Below are 22,279 nucleotides of genomic sequence, written 5' to 3' on the forward strand. Positions count from 1 at the left end.
GTTTAGATCCTCTGTGCTAATGAAAAATTAAAAGTTATTTGGAACGATTTAAATAAGTATATTTTTTAATTTTTTATGAAAAGATATACAGAAATGTAGAGATAATTTAAAAAGGATTAAAAAAAAAAGATAAAAAATACAATTTTATAATGCACCCCAAATGCCCTCTAAAATTCAATTGCAACTTATTTTAAGTTAAAAATTGATAATTAGGCAGTATAAATAATAAACATTTTAATTTTTAAATAATTAATTATTTTTTGGTTATTTAAGTTATTTTTATTTAATAAGTTCTAAATAAAAATTGTACCAAAAAGTCCGTATAAACTCCCATAATAAATAAAAAATTATAACTAACTCAAATAAATTGCATCAAATGATTCTTATGTTCCCCAATTATCTAAAGATGAGTCAACGTGTACTACCTATAAAAGAAAATTCATTAATTAATTGATTTGGAACGTCACATAATGTTCAAAAATTATTTTAAAAAAATGTTATAGATTCTAAATGATTTATTAAATTTTTTATCAAACTTCTCACATGGGTGTGGGACCCACACAAACCCACATATATGTAGGTCTCACACTTATGTGAGAGATTTTATAAAAAAAATTGATATATCATTTGGTGTCTCTAACCTAACTCATTATTAAATAAAGAAAAATGACTCGTAGCTTGAATTCGGTGGCCCGAATTTGGTCGTTTTGGGTTTCGATTTTTTTTTTCTGCCTTTTCTTTCTCTTCCTTTTCTTTCTTTCTTTTCTTCTTCTTCGTTGAACACAGGAGAAGAGTAGAGGCGAGAGAGAAACAGAGTCGTCGTCGTCGTCGTCGTCGCAGCTCGTTAGCAGCTCGTCGCTTGTCGGCCGATCATCGCATCGCAGCCCCGCCTCCTCCCGCCGCCGCCTTCGCCTCCGCCTCCACCTCTGCCTCCGCCTCCGCATCCACCCGATTTTGTTGCCCCCTCCAATCCACTTCTTCTTCCTCCTTCTCTTCTTCTTCTTCTTCCTTCTTCTTCTTCTTCTCTTCTTCTTCTTCTCCGAATTTGAGCCAAATTCGAGCTATGAATCGAAACCGTTAAATAAAACACTGATAAAAGTGATTCTCCAATCTAATTTTTATTTAGTTTTTAATGTAGTTTATTGGAATAGTTTACAATCCTTCTTATTTTGAGATTATGTATCGGAGTATTTTATAATTATTCTTATTTTGAGATTATCAAGAGTGTTTGGGGCTGTTTGGAAAGTGGGAATTTAGCCTAATTTAGGTTAAAATTTATAAAAAAATAAAATAAGTTAGAATAGTTAATAAAATAAAATGTCACATTAAACCATAATTATTTCACTTATTCTCTTACAAACATCACATCCAATTATAAAAAAATACAATCATCTTTTCAAACACAAAAATTTTAGACTACTAAAATAGTAACTTTTTAAATACCCACAAAATGTTAACTCATTTTCTTTTGAAAAATGTTTGGAACCCCTTTTGGGAATGAACCTCACACTCCCAAAGTGATCCTAACCCTCCATGTATGTATGGAATTCACTTATATATGTGTAGGGTCTATATTATGAGTGGTCCAGATTTGTACAGGTCTTATTGAAATCTTATGGGGGTGAGAGTTTCAATCATTACTTTTTTCTTTTTTCTTTCACGCCTCTTTGTAAAAAGTAAAAAAATAAAATAAAAAATTAATTTTCAAACGAATCTTCACTTAGACTTTTGCTTATAAAATAAAGGGCAAAATATTTTTACCTTTTATGTTTTGATTTAATACATATAATCCTCTGATATTTAGAAAATTATACTAATATCATCATTATAATTATTTAGACTGAATGAAAATATTAAATTTATACACTCTGTCTTTTCTTACTTTGTTTTACTTCTTCTTCTTCTTTTTTCTATCCTTTTCTTGACTTTTTTTTTTAATGTAATTTCTTCTACGAGTTGTTGCCTTTTATGTAAGTAGGAGTTTGTGAAATGAGACTATTAACTACATGGGTGGAAATATAATTTTTAAAATGTCAATAAATAGAATGTAATTGGACTAAATCTCAGAGAGTGTCGTTGTTATTTACCCTAAAATAAAAAATACCTTAAATAAATGGGGAAATATCAAAAAAATGAAAAGTAGAAAAAGTAATTGCAAATTTATGAAAGTACAACACTTATTTGCATAAAATAGTGCATAAATTATTTGTACTTTCATGAGTTTGCCATTGTTTTTCTAACTTTTCAATTTTTTTTTGTTTTTATATTCATCCTAAATACTTGAAACTAAACAAATTGGGAGAAAAAAAAAATGATTATGAATTTGATGTGACAGTTTATCTTATTAACTATTTTAACTTATTTTATCTTTTTATAAATTTTAACCTAAAAAGCCAAAAATAACATCTACCAAAACCCTCATTTTAACTTCTATGTTTTAGCCCCGTTTGGCAAGTTGGTTTGTGAGTATTTTAGTCACAAAAGACAAAATAAACTATTTTAGTTACAACAAACAAAACATCACATTCAACCCATAATCATTACACTCTTCTCTCACAAAAAAAGTCAAAAAAGTCAAAAAATTAAAAAATCCTTCACAAACCAAGCTTTTTAACTTAAGTTAAAATAATCAAAAAAAATCAAAAAGTTAAAAAGTCAATTCACTTCCCAAACGGAGCTTAATTATTTAAGCTTTCTTAACAGCTAAGGGACTCATGATTCCACTTCCAGTCAGCGCCAACTGCTTCCGCTAAACCACCATTCTTCAGGAGCTGTTTGGCAAGGGGGAAATTCAAAATTCAAATTGTAATGAGTTTTTCCATTTTAATTATCATTGCATGACAATTGATAATTCACCTTTGATTGTTTTAAAACAACAATCACAATCAAAATGACAGTCAAGAATTTTTAATATTATGTTTGGATACACGGCAAAGAAAGTGAGGGGAAATGTAAGTTAGGAGAAGAATTTGAAGCATAATTTTGTTAACATACCTATGGTGTATAAACAAATTACAATTTATGATTGGCTTAAAACAGTAAGATTCACACCTTTAAATCAATAATAGATATCTACTACTATTTCAAATCACTTATAAATTATATTTTGTTCAGAAAATTTAATAATATGAATAAGGTATAAAGATACATCCCCTCTTACTTGGTTAGAGTATAATTAATTAGTTAAAATTCTCTCATAATAAAATTTTAATACATTAAGGATAAATACACAAAAAAGAAAAAAAAAAAATCTTGAAAAGTCCAACACCACATATTACTATTATCAAAATATTAAATTTTAAAATAATATAACTTTTGATTTAGATATCGATTTTTAATAAAATTAGTATTTTTAAAATTCTTTTATCAATATCTATTAAATAAGATCCATGTTGACTAAAAAAATTTTAAAAAATAATAAATTAATTAAAAAATAAAAAAAATTATTGCCGTCAGAATTGATGTAAATAGTAACATATTTCTCTGTTTGACAATAGCATATTACTCTGTCTCACAGTAACATGTTACTCTGGTTCATAGTAACATATTACTGGCAATATTGTCCAAATATATATATATATATATATATATATATATTATTTTATCCTTACTCAATTATGTGTTTTCTCCTTAGATAGTTTATGAAACAAAATAAATTAGATTATTCTTTTCGCTAAATAATAATCCAACAAAAAGGTTTTGAGCCTTATTTGTCATAATTTAAAAAAATTAAAAAGTTAAAAAATCACTATACTATTTAATCACATCATCTTATTTAAGTCATATCACCTCTCTACCACATCACTTCAAATCCAACTCATATTTCATAAAAATTTAAAAAATACATTTATTTAGATCATTCCAAACCACCGAATTTTCCTAATTAATTAAGGTGAATGGGGGGCATCTTTTCTTTTTCTTGTTTCTTTAGACAGTATTAATGAATGAAAGGGTGGTACAGAAGTTGAATAGGTAACCTAAAATAATTTTTTTTAAGGATAAATTATACTGTTATTTCTTAAAATTTAGAGAAAATATAGTAAATTTATAATTTTTGCGTAGTTCTGTTAGGTTGTGTTTGGTTCATTTGTTTTTAAATTTTTACCTAAATCCATGAACAAAACACAATATTAAAATTTTAATTCATATACCACATAGGTTCCTCCCTTTTTCATTAATACTTTATTAAATATATGAATGGAAAACAATGTTATCATTTTTTTCATATTAAAATGTATATTTCTTTTTACTTATTATTATATTTTTACACTATTTCCATTAATTTCAATTTTTTAACATTAAAGGAAAATTAATTTCAATTTTTTAACATTAAAGGAAAATTAATGTAATTATATCCAAAAAGGAAGGATTTATATTTTTTTCCAAACCTTGGGCAAGGTCAGTGTAATTTACCTTTTCTTATGAAAAATGTTAAAGATTCATAACATATGTCCCATAATTTACCGACAATTATATGGAAAAGGAGTTAAGACAATTGATACAATTGTGAAACTTAAGAAAAATGATAGGAATCTCAAATATTTTACCAAATATTTTGCATATGTGTGAAACCTACATCATGTGGGTTCTATGTAGATTCCACAGTGGAACTGCAAATTAATAGAATCGTTTCGTGAATAGGTTTGAGCTCGGCTTGATAAGAGCTCGTTCAAACTTTGTTCGTTAAATATTTTTTGTGTTCAAGCTCGAGCTCGTTAAATTTTTAATAAACATGTTCCACGCATTCTAAAACTCAACTCGTTAGTTGGCTCGTTTAATATTTATTATTTATATATTAAATAATATAAAAATATGTATAAAAAATAAAATAAATGCGTTATTTATATATTTAAAAAATATAAATGTAAATAGTAGTTAACTATAGATAGTACATTTATATAATAGTGGTAGTAAATATTATTAATTTGATAAAATATTGACATTTTTTTAGAATATTTATATATATTGTATATATAATTGTATAATCAAAATTTTAATTATAATTTTAGTCTTATACGCAAGTATGAATTTATAAATTTTTTGCTCGTTATGACTCGTGAACAGGCTCGAACTCAAATCAAGCTTAAACCCACTCGGATCGAGCTCGATTCATTAAATTTTTATTGAATTTGAGTTCGTTAAAATCTTAATAAATAAATTTAAACATATTAAAACTCAACCCAACTCATTTACAGTTCTACCCATACTTATATAAAATATTTAATAAAACATTTTATAAAACATTCAGAATTCCTATCATTATTCGAAACTTACCCTAATCTTTTTTTGAAACTTAACACTAGTAACAACCACGTCATTTTCTTCAAATTTTAGAGCTAAATAAAAGTACTCAAAGTGCGGGCCCTTTCCATTATTCGAAACTTAACCTAATCTTTTTTGAAACTTAACACTAGCAACAACCACGTCATTTTCTTCAAATTTTAGAGCAAAATAAAAGTACTCAAATTGTGGGCCCTTTCCACCACAATTGCTCCTCTGACTAGAAATGTAAAAAGGAAAATGATTGAGAGCCCTAAAAAAGTTGCCCCTAATACCCCTAATTTCCAATTTTGGAAACTGTTTTTTTTTTTTTCTTTCTTTTTTCTTTTTTTTTTTTCTTTCTCTTTACCCGAAATGGAATTTCGAGCCATTCGGGGCTCTCCATTTCGGGCCCTCAATCACCGCCCATGTAAAAATTACCCGTGACCTATAAACGACTCGAAACTCTTCCGTAGTTTGGAGTCGGCCTGGCTCATTTGGGCTTGAGCCAAGCTGAAGCGCCTGAGTCTGAACCATTATTTTGAAGTTTAATTTGTAACCCAGTCTATCGGTCTGCTTAAGACTCACTCAAAGCTTGGCTTGCACGCAAGACCCGATGTATTTTTTAGTGAAAAATAATAAAATTTTAGTAAAAAAATTTTTTAAAAAAAATAAAAATAGTCAGGCCCGCCTAAGCCTGAAGCCCAACACACCGATTCGCCCAAGGCCAGAATATCCGTAGGCTTGAGCCTAATTTTTCAACCCGTGGGCCAACCCAGCCCAGCCCAAATTTTGGCGGGAGCCCACGAGGCCCAACATGGGCCGAACTAGGCCGGGGTCCGGGTGGGCTGGGCGAGATTTACACTCCTACTCCTTGCGTTTCTCATTCCCTTCTTTAAACCATTCAAGGATAAATTATAAATACATCCTCTAAGATTTATTTAAATTATAAATTATTCTCTATGATTTTAGAAATTATATTATGCCTTCTAAGATTTTTAATTTCAAAACAAATAGGTATTTTTATTAATAAATCATCAAGTTAATTAATATTTTTTAATAATGTTAAAATTTTATTTCAATTAATAATTCATATAATTATATTATTGTATAAGTGAACAGTTAGAAATTTTATTTTTTTAATTAATTCTGTTAAATAAAAATATTCTGACATGGAGATATTTGTAATTTTTCAAATTATAAAAGACAATTCGTATTTTAAACAAACTTCAAAGGTTGTATTTGCAATTTACTCAATCCAAACATAGTGTAAGATGGTGTACCAAAAATAAAAACAAAAAAAAGAAAAGAAAAGAAAAAAAAGACATAGTGCAAGATTTTACAATTCGTGGGTTTGAAATTACATTCAGTGCATTTAGTTTCAATTTTTTGAATTTAATTTTTTGAAAAATGAATTTTTTATTTTTGGTATTTTTTTATTTTTAAGTGAATATTTTTAAAATTTTTAGTAATTTTTTGACTTATTTAGATGTATCTAAATAATAAAATATTTGTGAAAAAATATTTTAAAAAATTAATAAACACACAAAAAAATTGAAAAATGTATTGAATTTCATTTTTTTCTTTTTGTATTTTTGGTATTTAGTGAATTTTTTTTAAAAAAAATATTTTTTAAGTATATTTATGTTCAGTGTGTCTAAAAATTTTAAAAAAAAAATTTGCTTAAAATATTAACAAAATTCAGTGAAAACAAAAACTAAAATAAAATAAAAAATTTTAAAAAGTGAATTCTGAAAATAAAAACCAAACAGAGTGACTTGTCTCTTCAAGTTTTTTTATTGGTTAATTGTTGTTGCACGACATTTGATAACTGATTATCACATCTCTATCATCTCTCTTCCTTTGCCAACCACCTCTCTTGTGCATCTAGCTTACAAGGGTGGTTTTAGGCTTCTTAAGGGTGGTGGTTTTGTGATGATGTTGATGATGTTGTAGAGGTGGGGTTGTAGTGTTGTGTGTGGCCAACAATGGTGAGAAATTTGTAGAGGGTGGGTGGTGTTATAGCAACCATGGTAGTGGGTTCAAGGTGGAAGATTTTAAAGAGTCGAGTTACCGGGGGTGAGAAGCAGTGGCAAGGACGGTGTTGTTTAAGGAGAGGAGTACGGGTGGGGTTGACGAAAGTGATTGATGGTGGTTGATTTTGATGTGGCTAGTTTTTTAGGGGTGTTTTGGATTTTCACGGTTGATTTTGTTGTGGTGGTTGGTTTTGGGGGATTTGTGATGTTTAGAAATTTTATTTGTCAATGAATTATTTTTCACATTTTTCATGTATTGGCCGATGTTTGGGCTGGCAATGAGTTGTCTTATGTCACATGCCATTTTTTATTATTGCTATTTTAATAGATGTTAAAAGTTGGACTAAAGTTAAAAATGACAAATAATTAGAGGTCTAAATATAAAAGAATATTTTTTAAAAAAACTGAAGTGAAAAAAAGACTTGGGAATTATTTGGGAATTGCTTATATTCACCTTTTTGCTTATTGGCTTATTTTGTTGTTTTTTTCAAATGGTATTTAAGATGTGCTTATTTTTGTTATTATTATTATTTTTTTTGCCAAATAATATAGTATGTTGTTTCATCAAATGATTGATAGGCCATTTCTCCATTTTATCCTTCTTGCCGTGAGACGGTGTCGGATGGTGAAAGGAATAAAGATAAATTTATCGTTTCATAACTCATATCTTATTGCTTTTTTGTGTTCATCGCAAATGCACATTTTACCCCCCTTTTTTTTTACTCTTGGGAGAAAAAAGAAAAAAGAAAAAAAAAGAGTACTTATTTTGAGGGATCCCGAACACCCACTTCAACTTTAGTATATAAACAAAATAAATGGGAAAAGAACATTCATATGAGCACAAATAACATGGACTAGAGGTATAGCAACTAGCAAGGGCTGAGACTATAAAATATGCACGGAATCTTTGGATCCTTAATCCAATCCTGCCACACCCTCACGCCATACCCACCAGTGGATCATCATTATATGTGTCCCCCAATTCCAAACTACTACCAAAACCATGTAAAGTGAATTTGATGTGTACCCAACTCCACATTACACTAAAGTCCCTCAAAAGTTCAGCCCATAAGATCACACAACTTGATCAAATCCTCACCCAAACCATCACAACTGGTCTCCTCCACACCACCCCCGCATGGAATTGCATTCTCAGAGCCCATTCCAAAAGCCCCAAACCCATCAAAGCCATTCTCATTTACAACCACTCCATTCAATCAAACTCTATCATCCCTGATAACTTCACTTTCCTAAGCCTATTGAAAGCTTGTACAAGCCTAAATTCATTTCCTAAAGGAAAGGAACTGCATGCCCATATCATAAAAGTAGGACTAGATTGTGATGTTTATGTACAGAATTCTCTTATTCACTTTTATGGGTCCACTGGCTGTATTGATGATGCTAGGTTTGTGTTTGATAAAATGTCTCAGAGAGACTTCACAAGTTGGAATTTACTTCTGGGTACCTATAATTCCAATTCTGTATTGAGAATTGAAGCATTGGTTTTGTTTAAAGAAATGATCTGTGATGGCGTTGGAGTTGATGCGATCACGTTGGTGATTATATTGTCAGCTCTTGCAGAAGTAAGATGGGTTGAGTATGGAAGTGAAGTACACGGATACATGATAAAAGTTGGGTTTTTTTAGTAAATTAAATTTGGAGAATGCACTTCTGGGTATGTATGTGAAATTTGGGAAGATGAATCCAGCAATGAGATTGTTTGATGAGATGAGCGGTAGGAGAGATGTAGTGTCTCATACTATTTTAATCAATAGGTATGTTGATGAGTTTTGTAGATTTCGCTCGTGATATTTTTGATCAGATGGTTGACAAAGATGTAGTTTTGTGGAACTCAATGATTCATGGTTATGTTGAGTCAAAGCGTCCAAGTGAGGCTTTAGAACTTTTCAAGAAAATGGAGAATGAGACGGTTAAACCAGATGAAACCACTCTAGTTAGTGTTCTTGTTGCTTGTGCTAGCTTATCGAACCTACAACATGGTAGACTAGTTCATCGTTTGATCCTCAGAAATGACATGAGACATGATGTTTTCGTTGGGACAGTTCTAATTGACATCTACTGCAACCTCATGTTTGATTCATAAGATTAATAGTGGGGTATTAATAATGTTATTAAATTAGTATGATATTCACTATTCAATTGAATTAATAGGATAAATTATTCATTAGATTAATAATATCACCGCTATCATATTACTAATAATCTTACAAATTTGTTGGATTAATTTTTCATTAAATTAATAATCTTAAACTAAAATCTTAAAACAAACATAGGATAATTGGACTTACGGATTAATAATCCGAATCTCATCCTCTAATCCATCCAATCAAACATTCCCTTAAGTGTGGAAGTTTGGACAAAGCCATGGTTACTTTCTACAAAATGGTGGATAGGGACGAAGCCATGGTTACTTTCAGTGTGTTTGGTAATTCAAATTTATATACCTTAAATGGTTCGAATATATTAAAAAGATATCGTTTTACTCTTAAAACGACGTCGTTTTGAGACATTCGAATCATTCAGGTCATGAAAATTTAGACTATCAAGCATTGTTGTATCTAAAAAGTAACATGATGATTTGACATTTATTTTGATTTTTAAAATTTTAAAATATCAATTTTCAAATTGAAAAAACTATAAAAAAAAAATTGTGTGCAAAAAAAAAAAAAACTAATCAAGTGTGTTTGGTTTTAATTTTTTGAATTCAATGTACTAAAAATTGAGTTTTTTATTTTTCGTATTTTTAGTTTTTAGTGAATATTTTTAAAATTTTAAGCATTTTTTTTTTACTTTTTGGATGCACGTTACTTAGATGTATTTAAAAAATAAAATATTTGTGAAAAAATATTTTAAAAAATTAATAAATAAACAAAATACAAAAAATATACTAAATTTTCATTTTTTTTTGTATTTTTGGTATTTAGTGAATTTTTAAAGATTTTTTCACAAAAATTATACTTTCTAAGTGTATTTATGTTAGGTGTGTCTAAAAATTTTTAAAAAATACTTAAAATATTAAAAAATTCAGTAAAAAAAATACGAAAAACAAGAAAGTAGAATTTTCTGAAAAATATTTTCAAAAAACTGGATGGTCAATATTTTTCTTTTGAAAAAACTGAATTTTTTTTTGGACAAAACTGAAAATTTTGTATCAAGTGTGTTTGGTTTTAATTTTTTGAATTCAATTTACTAAAAATTGAGTTTTTTGTTTTTCGTATTTTTTTATTTTTAGTGAATATTTTTAAAATTTTAAGCATTTTTTTTTTTACTTTTTGGATGCACCTTAGTTAGATGTATCCAAAAAGTAAAATATTTGTGAAAAAATATTTTAAAAAAATAATAAATACACAAAATACAAAAAATATACTGAATTTTCTTTTTTTTTTGTATTTTTGGTATTTAGTGAATTTTTAAAGATTTTTTCACAAAAATTATACTTTCTAAGTGTATTTATGTTAGGTGTGTCTAAAATTTTTTTTAAAAAAATGCTTAAAATATTAAAAAATTCAGTAAAAACAAAAAAAAAATACGAAAAATAAGAAAGTAGAATTTTCTAAAAAATATTTTCAAAAAACTGGATGGTCAATATTTTTCTTTTGAAAAAATTGAATTATTTTTTTGGACAAAACTGAAAATTTTGTATCTATAAATGAGCATGATGATGAAACATTAATATGCAAAACTAAAAAAAAAATGTAAATGAAAAAACTGATTATGTCCAGTTTTAAAATTTGGAAAAAACTAATAATATTCTCGATTTTATTGAATAGTTGAATCAAACCAATAAATAGAAGGGAAAAATTGTTTAATCTCTCATGCTTTATTTTTTTATCAGTTAGTGAAACAATTGTCTGGAACATTACTATGCAAAATTGATAATGTTCTTAATTTTAAAATTTGGAAAAAAATGATAATATTCTCAATTTTACTAAATATGACTTATTGGTTCAAAAAATCTTAAATAGTATCTAAGCTACTATAACATTTGTAAATAAGACTTTTAAGTAATTAACTATAATTTTGTTATATGGTTTAATACGAGGATATGGTATTATTGTTAGATGCTATGTGCTAATGAAAAATTAAAAGTTATTTGGAGTGATTTAAATAAGTGTATTTTTTAAATTTTTATGAAAAGATATACAGAAAAATAGAGATAATTTAAAAAAGATAAAAAAAAATTATAATTTTATAATGCACCCCAAACACTCTCAGAATTCAAATGCAACTTGTTTTAAGTTAAAAATTGATAATTAGGCACTATAAATAATAAATATTTTAATTTTTAAATAATTAATTATTTCTTGGTTAGGGGTTTTTATTGTAAGTCCTATTTAGGAGTTTTTTAATTCAAGAAGTCCATGAAAGAAATTTATAACCCACTTAGAGCATCTCCAATGGAGCTGCTATATCAGTTGCCAAAGCTAAAAAATGACAAGAATGGCAAAAATGAGTCTCCAACGGTCTACTATATCACTTGCCAAAGATGGCAGATGCCATATGTGTTCTCAAATTTGGCAAGTGAAATAGCAGATGCCAAGCTTGCCAGATTAGCAAAAATTAGACCGTTGGAGACCCAATTTTCAGAATCAAACAAATTTCAGAATGAAATTGACAAACTCAAATTCGGTTTCTCAATTTTTTTTTTAATTAATTTATCAGCAAATCAGTTTCAGATATCAAAACATATATATCAAAAAAAAATTCTGTATACCGAATAATCAAAAAATTGATGAAGACGGATATAAAAAATTGAAGACAGATATATATATATGAAAAATATATATCTATATAATAAGGGAGAAGAGTTTTTGAAAATGTCTAATTTATTTTAGAGATACATTTTTGTCGCAACCCAAACCCGCCCATATGGGTTTAGCACCGTAACCGGCCAGTAATCCGAGATTACCGAAGACCTGCTTAATAGTAATACAGTAAAACAGAGTACAGGGGCTTGGCGGAAGTCAATACAGTAAGTAAACAATGTCCAATGAGCTGTGACAGTCTGAATGCCAAAAAGACTTTTCATATATACATATACACAGTGCAGAACAGTATGTACAATATTTATAATCATCCAGATCAGGGACCTAATCCCTATTAAATAGTACAGTAACAGTCTATACAGTCTACAAAACAGTTACAGAGACAGATGGGGGAAATTAAAACACCCCTAAGCCATAGCTTGACAGACTCGGAACCTCGCAGTGAGGCACAATGGTTGGCTTAACAAAACTGGAGCTTACCCCAACGCTTCTAGTCGCGGTCTGGTGCCTGTGCACCTACATATATATATGAGCAGTGAGTTAAAGCCCAGTGAATAACATAATGCGTAAAGAGGTTTAGAATGAATGTCCTTACAGTAATAAAAACAGTTCATTAAATCAGTATTTCAGTCTTTCAGTCAGTACAGTCATATGTGGTACATCCATTAGCATAACAGTACAGTAAACAGTAGGTCTTGAAAGACCGAACAGTCAATGATGGCCATCAATCAGTAAACAGTAGTGGTTCCAACAAGGGAACCGACAGAGATCTCTGTAACAGTAACAGTCAGTAACAATAATTGCTAAGGATGCCACAATACAGTTCAGAATAGAGGACATACATTCATTCTATTAACAATATCAATTCAGAAACAGTACAGTTCAATTGTTTAGAAGATAATCATTTTTGAACATATCTTTACACAGTTGTTACTCACAGAGTTCTGAGCTACAGTTAGGCTAGAGCGCGTCCCCAGTCACCAACCCTACACAGTTTACAAATTGAACACACACTAAGCTACACAGTTGGTAAAGATAATAACTTAATCCCTATCTTGACTCGGTGTGGTTCTACATCTATATCCTCATTAAGATGCCTTAAACTAGGCCTAAGAATGTCTATGATGAAATGAGGATGCAAAGATACACTTTAAAAGCATTTTCAGAAAACAGGGGTCCTGCTCGAGCGTCGGTTAATCCGCTCGAGTGGACATGGAGACAAAGGTTTTCGCTCGAGCGCAGACTCAACCGCTCGAGCGTACTGCAAAACAGTCAAAAGTGCTGGATAGGTGAAATTCACGCTCGATTGGGCGCTCGACACCCGCTTGAGCGTAAAACACAAGGTCCCGCTCGAGTATAAATTACCCCGCTCAAGCTGACTTAAAAACAGAACAAAATGCTGGGAGCACGATTTCCACGCTCGAGCGCCAGTCACCCCGCTCGAGCATGAGTTCAAAATCTGGAATTCCCAGATTTGAACCTTAAGCTCAAATTCAACTACAAATGTATCACAACCAATCCTCTTGGGTTAATTTTCCAGAAAACTCCTCAAACCTCATAGTTTAACATGATTCAAAGCTCAATTTGTAAAATCAAGGCCCAAGGGAAGATCAATTCAACATGGTTTTCAAACCAAAACTCAAGAACATAACTTCAATGCAACATGCATGAATTTAAACCACTTTCAAGCTTTAAACACTTGCTCTAATGAGCCAATTGTTCCAAAAACAAGATGAAAACATGGTCCATTATAAAAATATGAACATGCATGCAAGATTTCCATGAAATCAAACCTCATGATGCAAGGATAAACACATGCATGCATGAATTCTAACTCAAATCGACATATGAAGCTATTTCAAGACTCAATCCACTAACTTCGACATGAATCATGTAAGAACTCATAAACAAGAGGGTAATTACACTACCTTAGGTCTTGTAGTTCAAGAATGGAAGCACAATTTTGAAATCAACCTTCAATTCCTTCAAGTTTCTAAGCAAATCAACAAGGACAATTTAACTCTCTCACTTTCTCTCTCTCTAGTTCGGTGGTGGTGAGGAAATGAGCTGATGAAATGTTTGTTTGAGTGTATAAAGGCTCAAATATGTTTAGCCTACATGGCCCACTAGCAATGGCATTATTGTAAATAAGCCTAACGATGCTATTCAACCTTAATTAATCTAATTTAATCATACCTAATTAGTTTTCAGATAATTACACCATAAAATCACATAAATTATGATGATCGTAAAACACTAATCGATCTTCGATTTGGCCGCCGATAAGGCCTTCACTTCACAATTTAAACATTAAACATGAACAGATTATCAGACAGTCAAACAAATAGATAATGCATTTAAACAGATATAGTCAATCAATCAGTTTCAGATTTCAGTCAGTCAGTTGTATTTCAATCAGTTCAATTACTTTTCATAATCAGTCTCAGTTTAACAGTAATCGGTAGTTTATCGGTAAACAGTGGTGAGGATTGTTACAATTTTGATCCAATGGTTTAAATTGTCTCATCTCAACTTCAATTGTTGAGATGTCTTTATTTCTTGCCCAAATCCTCTTTGAGCATCAACCGAGATCTAACGGTCCAAAATGTAAATTGAAAAAAATCTCTCTCTCTCTCTCTCTCTCCCCTCTCTATCACAGGTACTCATCTCCTCTCTCTCTCTGATTTCAATTTTTGAACTCTTTCTCTCTCTACCTGCATCAGAGCCCATCCCATGCGACGACCACTGACCATCGTGACGCCGATGACCACCGACCACCTCTCCTCTGTGTGTCATCCTCTCTCGACGACACCACCGACCACCTCCTCTCCTCTCACCCTCCTCTTTCATCTCTTTCCCCTTGCAAGGTAAACTAGAACTTCCAACTTTTGTAATTCATGATGTTTTTGTAGGTTTGGTTGTAAAGTTGCAATTCATGATATTTTTTTACTTGAATCTGAATATTTTTGTGGGTTTGTAAAGTTGAATCTGGATATTTTCTTTGAATCTGGATATTTCTGACATGTGGGTGTTTGGTTGGGTTGATTTTGAAATGAGAAATGAGTTTTCATTTTTGAAATAGATTTTGAATCTGGATATTTTCATATATGAACAATATCGGAGTCAGGTACTGTACAGTTGATTAGCCTACTGCTGATATTGTCATACTGTTTGATTTCAGGATAGCGGGAGCTCGACACACTATAATGGGGTTTCGTCTACTGGATTTGATGAAAAGCCGTATGGTTCCTTGATCTGCTTGAATTAGCTGGCTTCTTTGTAATACTTCTGCAAGTGTTCCTTATAGACATATATGTTTTGATGCTTCTTCAATCTATTTCCTGCAATATAAAAGACCCAATAATTTTTTATTGCATTATTTATGTTAGGAAAAAAAATTAGGCAAAGAGCACATTGCACTTGCTGAAATTACAGATCTACTGACTAAATCTCATGTTCCAATCATTGGTTCTGGTAGCAGTCAGCCTTAGTGACTCCTTTGTAAACTTAACTCTTTTGGTGCCCTTTGCCAGTTTATTCCTTCATCGAGCATAGCAGCAATGTGGCAGGACTGCCCCTTTTTTTGATTGCCTTAATTAGTACTTCTTTCCATTTAAAAAGAAACTCTTGTTCGGTTCTTTCTGTAGAAGGTGCTAAATCGTGGCTTAGTTTTGGATGTTGGGTTTCTAATTAATTTATGTCATGGATTGTTGGAATCTATATATCTGCTCATTACAAATTTTCGCATTTTATATGTTTTTATAGGAAATTTAAATAATTTACTTCATGCCTCTTGGAGATATAATTATGCATTCTTTCTTTGGTTTGATCCCTCATTTACTTCATGCCTCACAACGCCAACTTAACAGATTTTGGAGGAGTTGGTGATGAAAGAACCTTCAATACAGAGGCATTCAAGGCAACAATAGCTCATCTGAGCCAGTTTGAATTGGACGGTGGATCACAACTCTTTGTACCTCCTGGAAGATGGTTGACTGGCAGCTTCAATCTCACCAGCCATTTCACACTTTGTCTCTTGTAAACAGTGGTTAGTAATAGAAGAAAGGAGGGTATTTAAAGTAAGGGTGAGTGGGGGGACAATTAAATAGAGAGTAGGAATTCATAAGTAGATAATCTTGCAACAAATCCGTTATAAATAAAAAAGAACAATAGCGCAAGGGCAAGTTTTTTGGGAATCTTGATGCTTCAAGGTTATGTACATACTACTATTATGGATCATTTAGTTTTAATCTAATAGATTTTATTTGAATTCCATTCTCCACAATTAATTACAAGCACCAAGAACTGGTTTGTCTATAAGGTTGCAATGTCTACTTGCCCTGTAGTATGGTTGTGGTGATAGTGTATGAAGAACACCATTGAGTGTCATTAAAAAAAAAAAGAAAAGAAAAAAAAAAGGCACCATTGAAAATAGTAGGTATTGGGTTTTGATTGTTGTGAAATAGGATGATAAGTGACTATAAGGTGGAGACGATCAATGATGGTATGCAAGAGTTCTATACCCATCTCTGATTTATTATTTTTATTTTTAATGTGTATTTTCATAGATCCAAAGATAATAAATCATCTATACCCATTTCTGATTTTTTATTTTATTTTTTATTTTATATTTTTTGAATAAGGGAGAACAATTTTTGAATTTGTCCCAAAATGTATCAGAGATACATTTCGTTTGAATGGCCGAGATGATTCCTAATCGATATCTAACGATTGAAGTATGTGCAGTGATTTTAGGATTGGATCTATGTTCTTCTTACTGATTAATTTTTAATTGTTGTTGGTGTTGTGATGATTTGGGTGTTATGAGTGCTCATTGTTGTTGTTGATTTTAGGGTTGGATCTATGTTTTTCTTGCTTATTGATCTTTAATTGTTGTTGGTGTTGTGATGATCTGGGTGTTGTGAGTGCATATTGTTGCTGTTGTTGATGGATTATGATGATGTAGAATGATGATGATGCAGATAAGATACATGTATAAGACTTGATCTGTGCAAAGTAAATTTTGGTAGCTAAAATTTGTACAGGCTTTGATCTGTTTTATTGCTAATTGTTTTATTTTTTTTATGATGATGATGAACATATAGGATTCGGTGATTATGTTGTTGTCGAAGAACAAATATGATTTGTTGTTGATGATAATGATCTTGAACAAATGAGTGTGTAAATTTTTCATGGACCCAAAGACAGTAAATAGGATGATGGTGTTCCCTTTGTGGGTTTATGATATTTTACATTGTATTGTTATGAGACTTAAGTTTGGCATTGAGTTGGATTTTTGTAGTCCTTTAGGGTAAATTTGTTTTTGATGGTTTTGAAATGAGTTTCAAAACCCATTTCATTGAAATATTGGTTTGTGTGATTTTTTTATTTTTGTTGATTGGGTATGATTTGGATTTGAGTTTGTGTTTCTAAACTGGTGGAGGAGGTTGGTGTATGATTTACAAGCAATAACCAGTCACTTATTTATAAGCAATAAATTAGGGATGGGTATAGATGGTCTGCAACCTTCATTAGTTTTGCTGTCTACTGCATAAATTTTTTTATGCAAGAAGTTGTGATGGATATTAGCATCCATATTTTGTTAATCATGCAAATTTGATTTGATTGCCTGCTCCTGTGGTATATTGAACAATATAATTGTCTGATGTCTTTTGACTAACAGAATTAGTTTGCTTTTTTGGAGTTTAGAGAGAGAGCCATTTGAATCTTCAACTCAATCATTATGTGCTTCACATTACATGCATTTGGATATGAATAAGGTTTCCAACAGTGACTTGTGTGTGTGTGTGTGTGTATGAAACTATAATGTTGAATCAGTATGACACATGAAACAGGATTATGAAAACATCATATTTGGCCTCATGATCACTTTGGAGGACCATCAACTTGGGGATTCCTAAAAATGTAATAATAGTTATAAAGTGATTTTCCTTTTAAAGGTTTCTACATGTACACATGTTGAAAATAAAAAGGAAAATGTATCATCATAATGGAATAAAAAGGAAAATGTATCATCAAAAAATTATGAGTAGTTAAATTTTTTTTAAAATGGAATGAGGGACTATTTTTTTTAAATTATGAGCAGTTGCATAGCTGAACATTCATAAAACATCTTTTGTTTACATGATGATACCTTTAACAATGCATGGCACTATACTTGCTATGATACGAGGCAGTATTTATGGCTTCATTTTCCATAGACACCTTAGTTGCTTTCTTTAAATATTCTAAAGTGGTCCTTTTTTTTTTTTTTTTTTGCAGATTTTGATAAGTCTAATGGTCAAGTGAAGCATGTATGACTCTTATAAACATATTAAACATATTTTTTTTATAAATGACTTTGTATCGTTGGGTGTTTGTTCCATTGGGTTGTTTTTTTTTAACCATTTCCATGGTTTTTTTTTTTTTTTGAAAAAAAAAGTATTCAAAGTTACATATTTTGTAAAGGAAAATTATTTGATTGCTGGATATGCTCTATTTTAGTAGTCATCTTGGGCATGTAATTGATTGTATAAATGTATATATGTATATGCATATCTTAGCTTGCTGGCGGGTTGTTGATTTTGCTAAGATAAGAGGCTTTCTTTCCATAATTTTGGCTTGCTAGATTTGTACAACACAGATCATCAAAGTTCTGCCTCACTAGATTCATTAGTCTAGACAAAACCAAAAATTGTAAATCTTTCCTCCATCCAAGACCAATGTTGGAATCTTACTCCCAGAGAAGACCTCCAAGGTGATATTCATTCATTGCCCAACAATTACCCTCATTCTTTTGCCAATTCTAGATTTTGATCATATTTTTTCTTTGAAATTATTGTTTTCTGTTTCTGGGTATTGTTTAAATCTGTACAATTTCATGCTTATTTGATGAAAATGACCTATTATTAGATATCTAGATATGGTTTTGAGTTAATTGAATTTTTTTGACTTGAAGTTAGGTTTTTATTGTGATATTTGTTCTTCTCATTCTTCGCATTCTCTAATATCTTGTTGTTAGTTGTTAGTTGTTAGTTGTTAGTTGTTAGCCCAAAATTACTATTTGGTTGCTGGGAAAGCAAAAAAAAAAAAAATGAAAGAAAACAAAATTTGAGTATCATGCTTTTTGTTCTTTATGTCAGTAAAATTACTAGAAATAATAAAATTAGACAACCTAGAAGACACCTGAATTTCTGTGGTTCAGCATTGAGAGAAATGTTTAGTTTTATGGTCTTATGGATGAATCAACTGAACCCATTCAGAATGATTTCTCAGGGTTTATGTTATTCACAGATGATTGATATTGTTCTTGAAAAACATTTTTTACACATACATCTTTGCAATCTGTGTGCTGAGTCTTAAGAAGCTCATGGATACTTGGTAGGTCTTACTTTAAATTTTTTTAATATGAATTCTCTCTCTCATACATATAGTAATTTTTTGGGAGTAAAATTGATTATACAAATAAGAAAATTGGCTAAATCTTTAGTGCTCCTCTCTCTATTTGATTTTTATTTTTTAATGAGCTGTTGTTCATAGAAAATTGGCTAAACCATTAAAGATATCCTACTTCTTTAATATGTTGCTTGGCTTTCATTGGGAATTAAATTGTTCAATTTGCTTTTAGTGTATGATTTTTTTTTTTAAAAAAAATTTAATATTATCATTTGTAAATGTTCTGCAATAATAGATAGATATTTATTAGATAAAATGTAATTTATCCAGTTTAATGTAATTTATCATCTGGATTAAAATGTAATTTATTCAATTTAATCTTAACATTATATTTCTTAAATGGATTAAATTTTTTAAAAGGTTTTGAATCTGATGGATTTTATTTTTTAAATGGGTTTTAATTTGTTTACATTTTCTGGACATATTTAATTTTTCTATGTTGTGTGCTATGGTATAATATCACATAACACTTTATTAGTTGATTAGGAAGCATCATAATCTAAATTTTAATATGCTACATTACAATAAATTAAATGAGGTTTTGAAAAACAATAAGCAATCTTATTTTCAAGATCCGAAGGAATTTAATTGGGTTCATGAATATTATATAGATATGGTTTGCGTAAACTCCTCATCATGGTCTTACTTTGTAAGTTATTCATGTAGAGTACAGTCTGTTAAATATATTTTTATAACTGCATTTTAATCTTAATATTATTTACACCATGCCTTTAGGCATGGGCATACGCTAGTATATATATAAAATAGAAAAATTGATGAAGACATATATATCAAAAAATTTCAAGACACATGGCATCTGCAGATCAAAATATATATATATATATATATATATATATGAAGACAAACCGGAGGTCATACCAGAGACGAAGAGTACACAGATCGGAGGTAAGGATTGAGAGGGAGACTGAGTGAAACTAGAGAGAGGGGGTTCCGATCTTGGAGGAGAAGGGGTTTGACCATGGAGAGGGGTTCGATCATGGAGGAGACAGAGTAAAAGACTGAAAGGGAGAGAGAGTGAGAGAGGGGTTTTGACCATGGAGGAGAAGGGAGAGTGGCTTGTGCTCTGTTTGGTTTGTGCTCTGTTTGATTTCGGCCATGGAGGAGAAGACAAAGTAAGAATGAGAGGGAGAGGAAGAGGCGTGGAGGAGAATGAGAGTGAGAAGAGAGTGGATCATTCTAGATGTATGGCAAAATAAAGAGTCGTTGGGCTCTGTTTGGTTTGTATGGCAAAATAAAAGGTGATGCCTTGGGCTCTGTTTGGTTTGTTTAACAAAAAAAAATTAAATTATTTTTTACAATATGAGGTGATATGTTTTAGAATAAATTAAATTATTTTTTAAAACATATGAGGTGATATGTTTTAAAAATTAAATTAAATTAAATTACTTTTTACAATATGATGCCTCAGTGTATTAAATTATTTTTAAAAAAATTAAATATGAGGTGATATGTTTTTTGGTGGGGTGAATTAATTGAACAATTTTTTTTCCAATTTTTCATTTTTTTTTATTTTTTATATTTGTCTAGTTGGGAATAATATAAATATATAATTTTTTTTAACAAACAAGTTAAAAAATGTCACAAAAGACAAAAAATAAACAAAAATAAAATCACAAAAAACCTATATCCAAACAACACCTACAAAGTTTGAGGGAAAGGTGGTTAAGATTTGCCAAAAATAGCACATGACCATTAGAGCACCATTGCTATAATTTGACAAAATAACACTATTCATTGTCAAATTATAGCAATAGCAACTCCAATATAGCAACAACCATTGGAGATGCTCTTAGTCCCATGTATTTATACCTTTATTTCATGAGGTCATTTTTCTTGATTTATATTATTTTTTTAGACTTTTATATCCTAATATTTAATGTTGATATACATTATACACAAAAAATGTTAAACTTGGTTCTTTATTGATTGTCATTATGTTTTGGTAATTTTCATGCATCTAAATGTTGACCGTATGTGATGATGTGAATGTCCACATCAGATGATGTGAATGTGAATATGAATGTTCACATCAGATGACATAAATGTTCACACTAAAATATATGAATGTGAATACAAATGTTAATGTTCATAATGTTAATATTTATATTCCATAATGAATGTTAATGTTCATAATGTTAATATCTATATTCCATAATTCATATGAACATGTTTTAGTGTGAACATTTACATCATGTTTATTTTCAAATGAAATTGAGACTTGTGATTGTGTAATTTGATACAATGCTTATGTGAACCTTAACATCACCTTTATCACAACATTATTTGATGTGAACATTCACTTTATCTGGTGTGAACATTCATATACAGTCAACATTTTGATACATGAAAACTACCAAAATATAATGACAATAAAAAAAGAACCATGTTTAATTTTTTTGTGTGTAATATATATCAGAATAATATTAGTGGTGTGTAGTTAATGCATATATATGAGCATTAAATAGTGGTGTGTAGTTAATACATTTTTTTGGAGTGAAGATATGGAAATATTAAATAATGGTGTATAGTTAATTTATTTTTTTAGAGGGAAGATATGGGGAATATGAATGGTTTTGTTTTTAGAATGGAGGGAGGGTACTTTGGTTTTATTACACTGAATGGGACCTGATGGAATAATCAAAAATGATTTGGATTTTATGGTATAAAAGTATTAGAAATGAGATTTATGAAAAAAAGTTTCCTTTTGATTATTTAAGTTAT

At 30.1% G+C, this 22,279-nt stretch overlaps 1 protein-coding gene across 1 annotated transcript; it reads left to right on the forward strand.

Annotated features, from left to right (window-relative positions):
• Positions 1 to 8,314: 8,314 nt before the first annotated feature.
• Positions 8,315 to 9,399, forward strand: LOC114258482 (pentatricopeptide repeat-containing protein At5g27110-like). The gene is made up of 2 exons (XM_028198434.1): positions 8,315 to 8,900; positions 9,092 to 9,399. Exons 1-2 carry the CDS (start codon positions 8,315 to 8,317, stop codon positions 9,397 to 9,399), a joined length of 894 nt encoding a protein of 297 aa, XP_028054235.1.
• The last annotated feature ends 12,880 nt before the right edge of the window (positions 9,400 to 22,279 follow it).

This window comes from Camellia sinensis, chromosome 9 (genome assembly GCF_055761805.1).
Source record: "Camellia sinensis isolate YWXY chromosome 9, ASM5576180v1, whole genome shotgun sequence".
In the NCBI taxonomy this organism is placed as follows: domain Eukaryota; kingdom Viridiplantae; phylum Streptophyta; class Magnoliopsida; order Ericales; family Theaceae; genus Camellia; species Camellia sinensis.

Excerpts from the sequence above, each read along its gene's own strand:
- LOC114258482 (XM_028198434.1), top strand. The coding sequence starts at position 8,315 with ATGTGTACCCAACTCCACATTACACTAAAGTCCCTCAAAAGTTCAGCC. Across the intron at positions 8,901-9,091 it reads AAGATGGGTTGAGTATGGAA|ATTTCGCTCGTGATATTTTT; the intron begins GTGAAGTACACG and ends TGAGTTTTGTAG.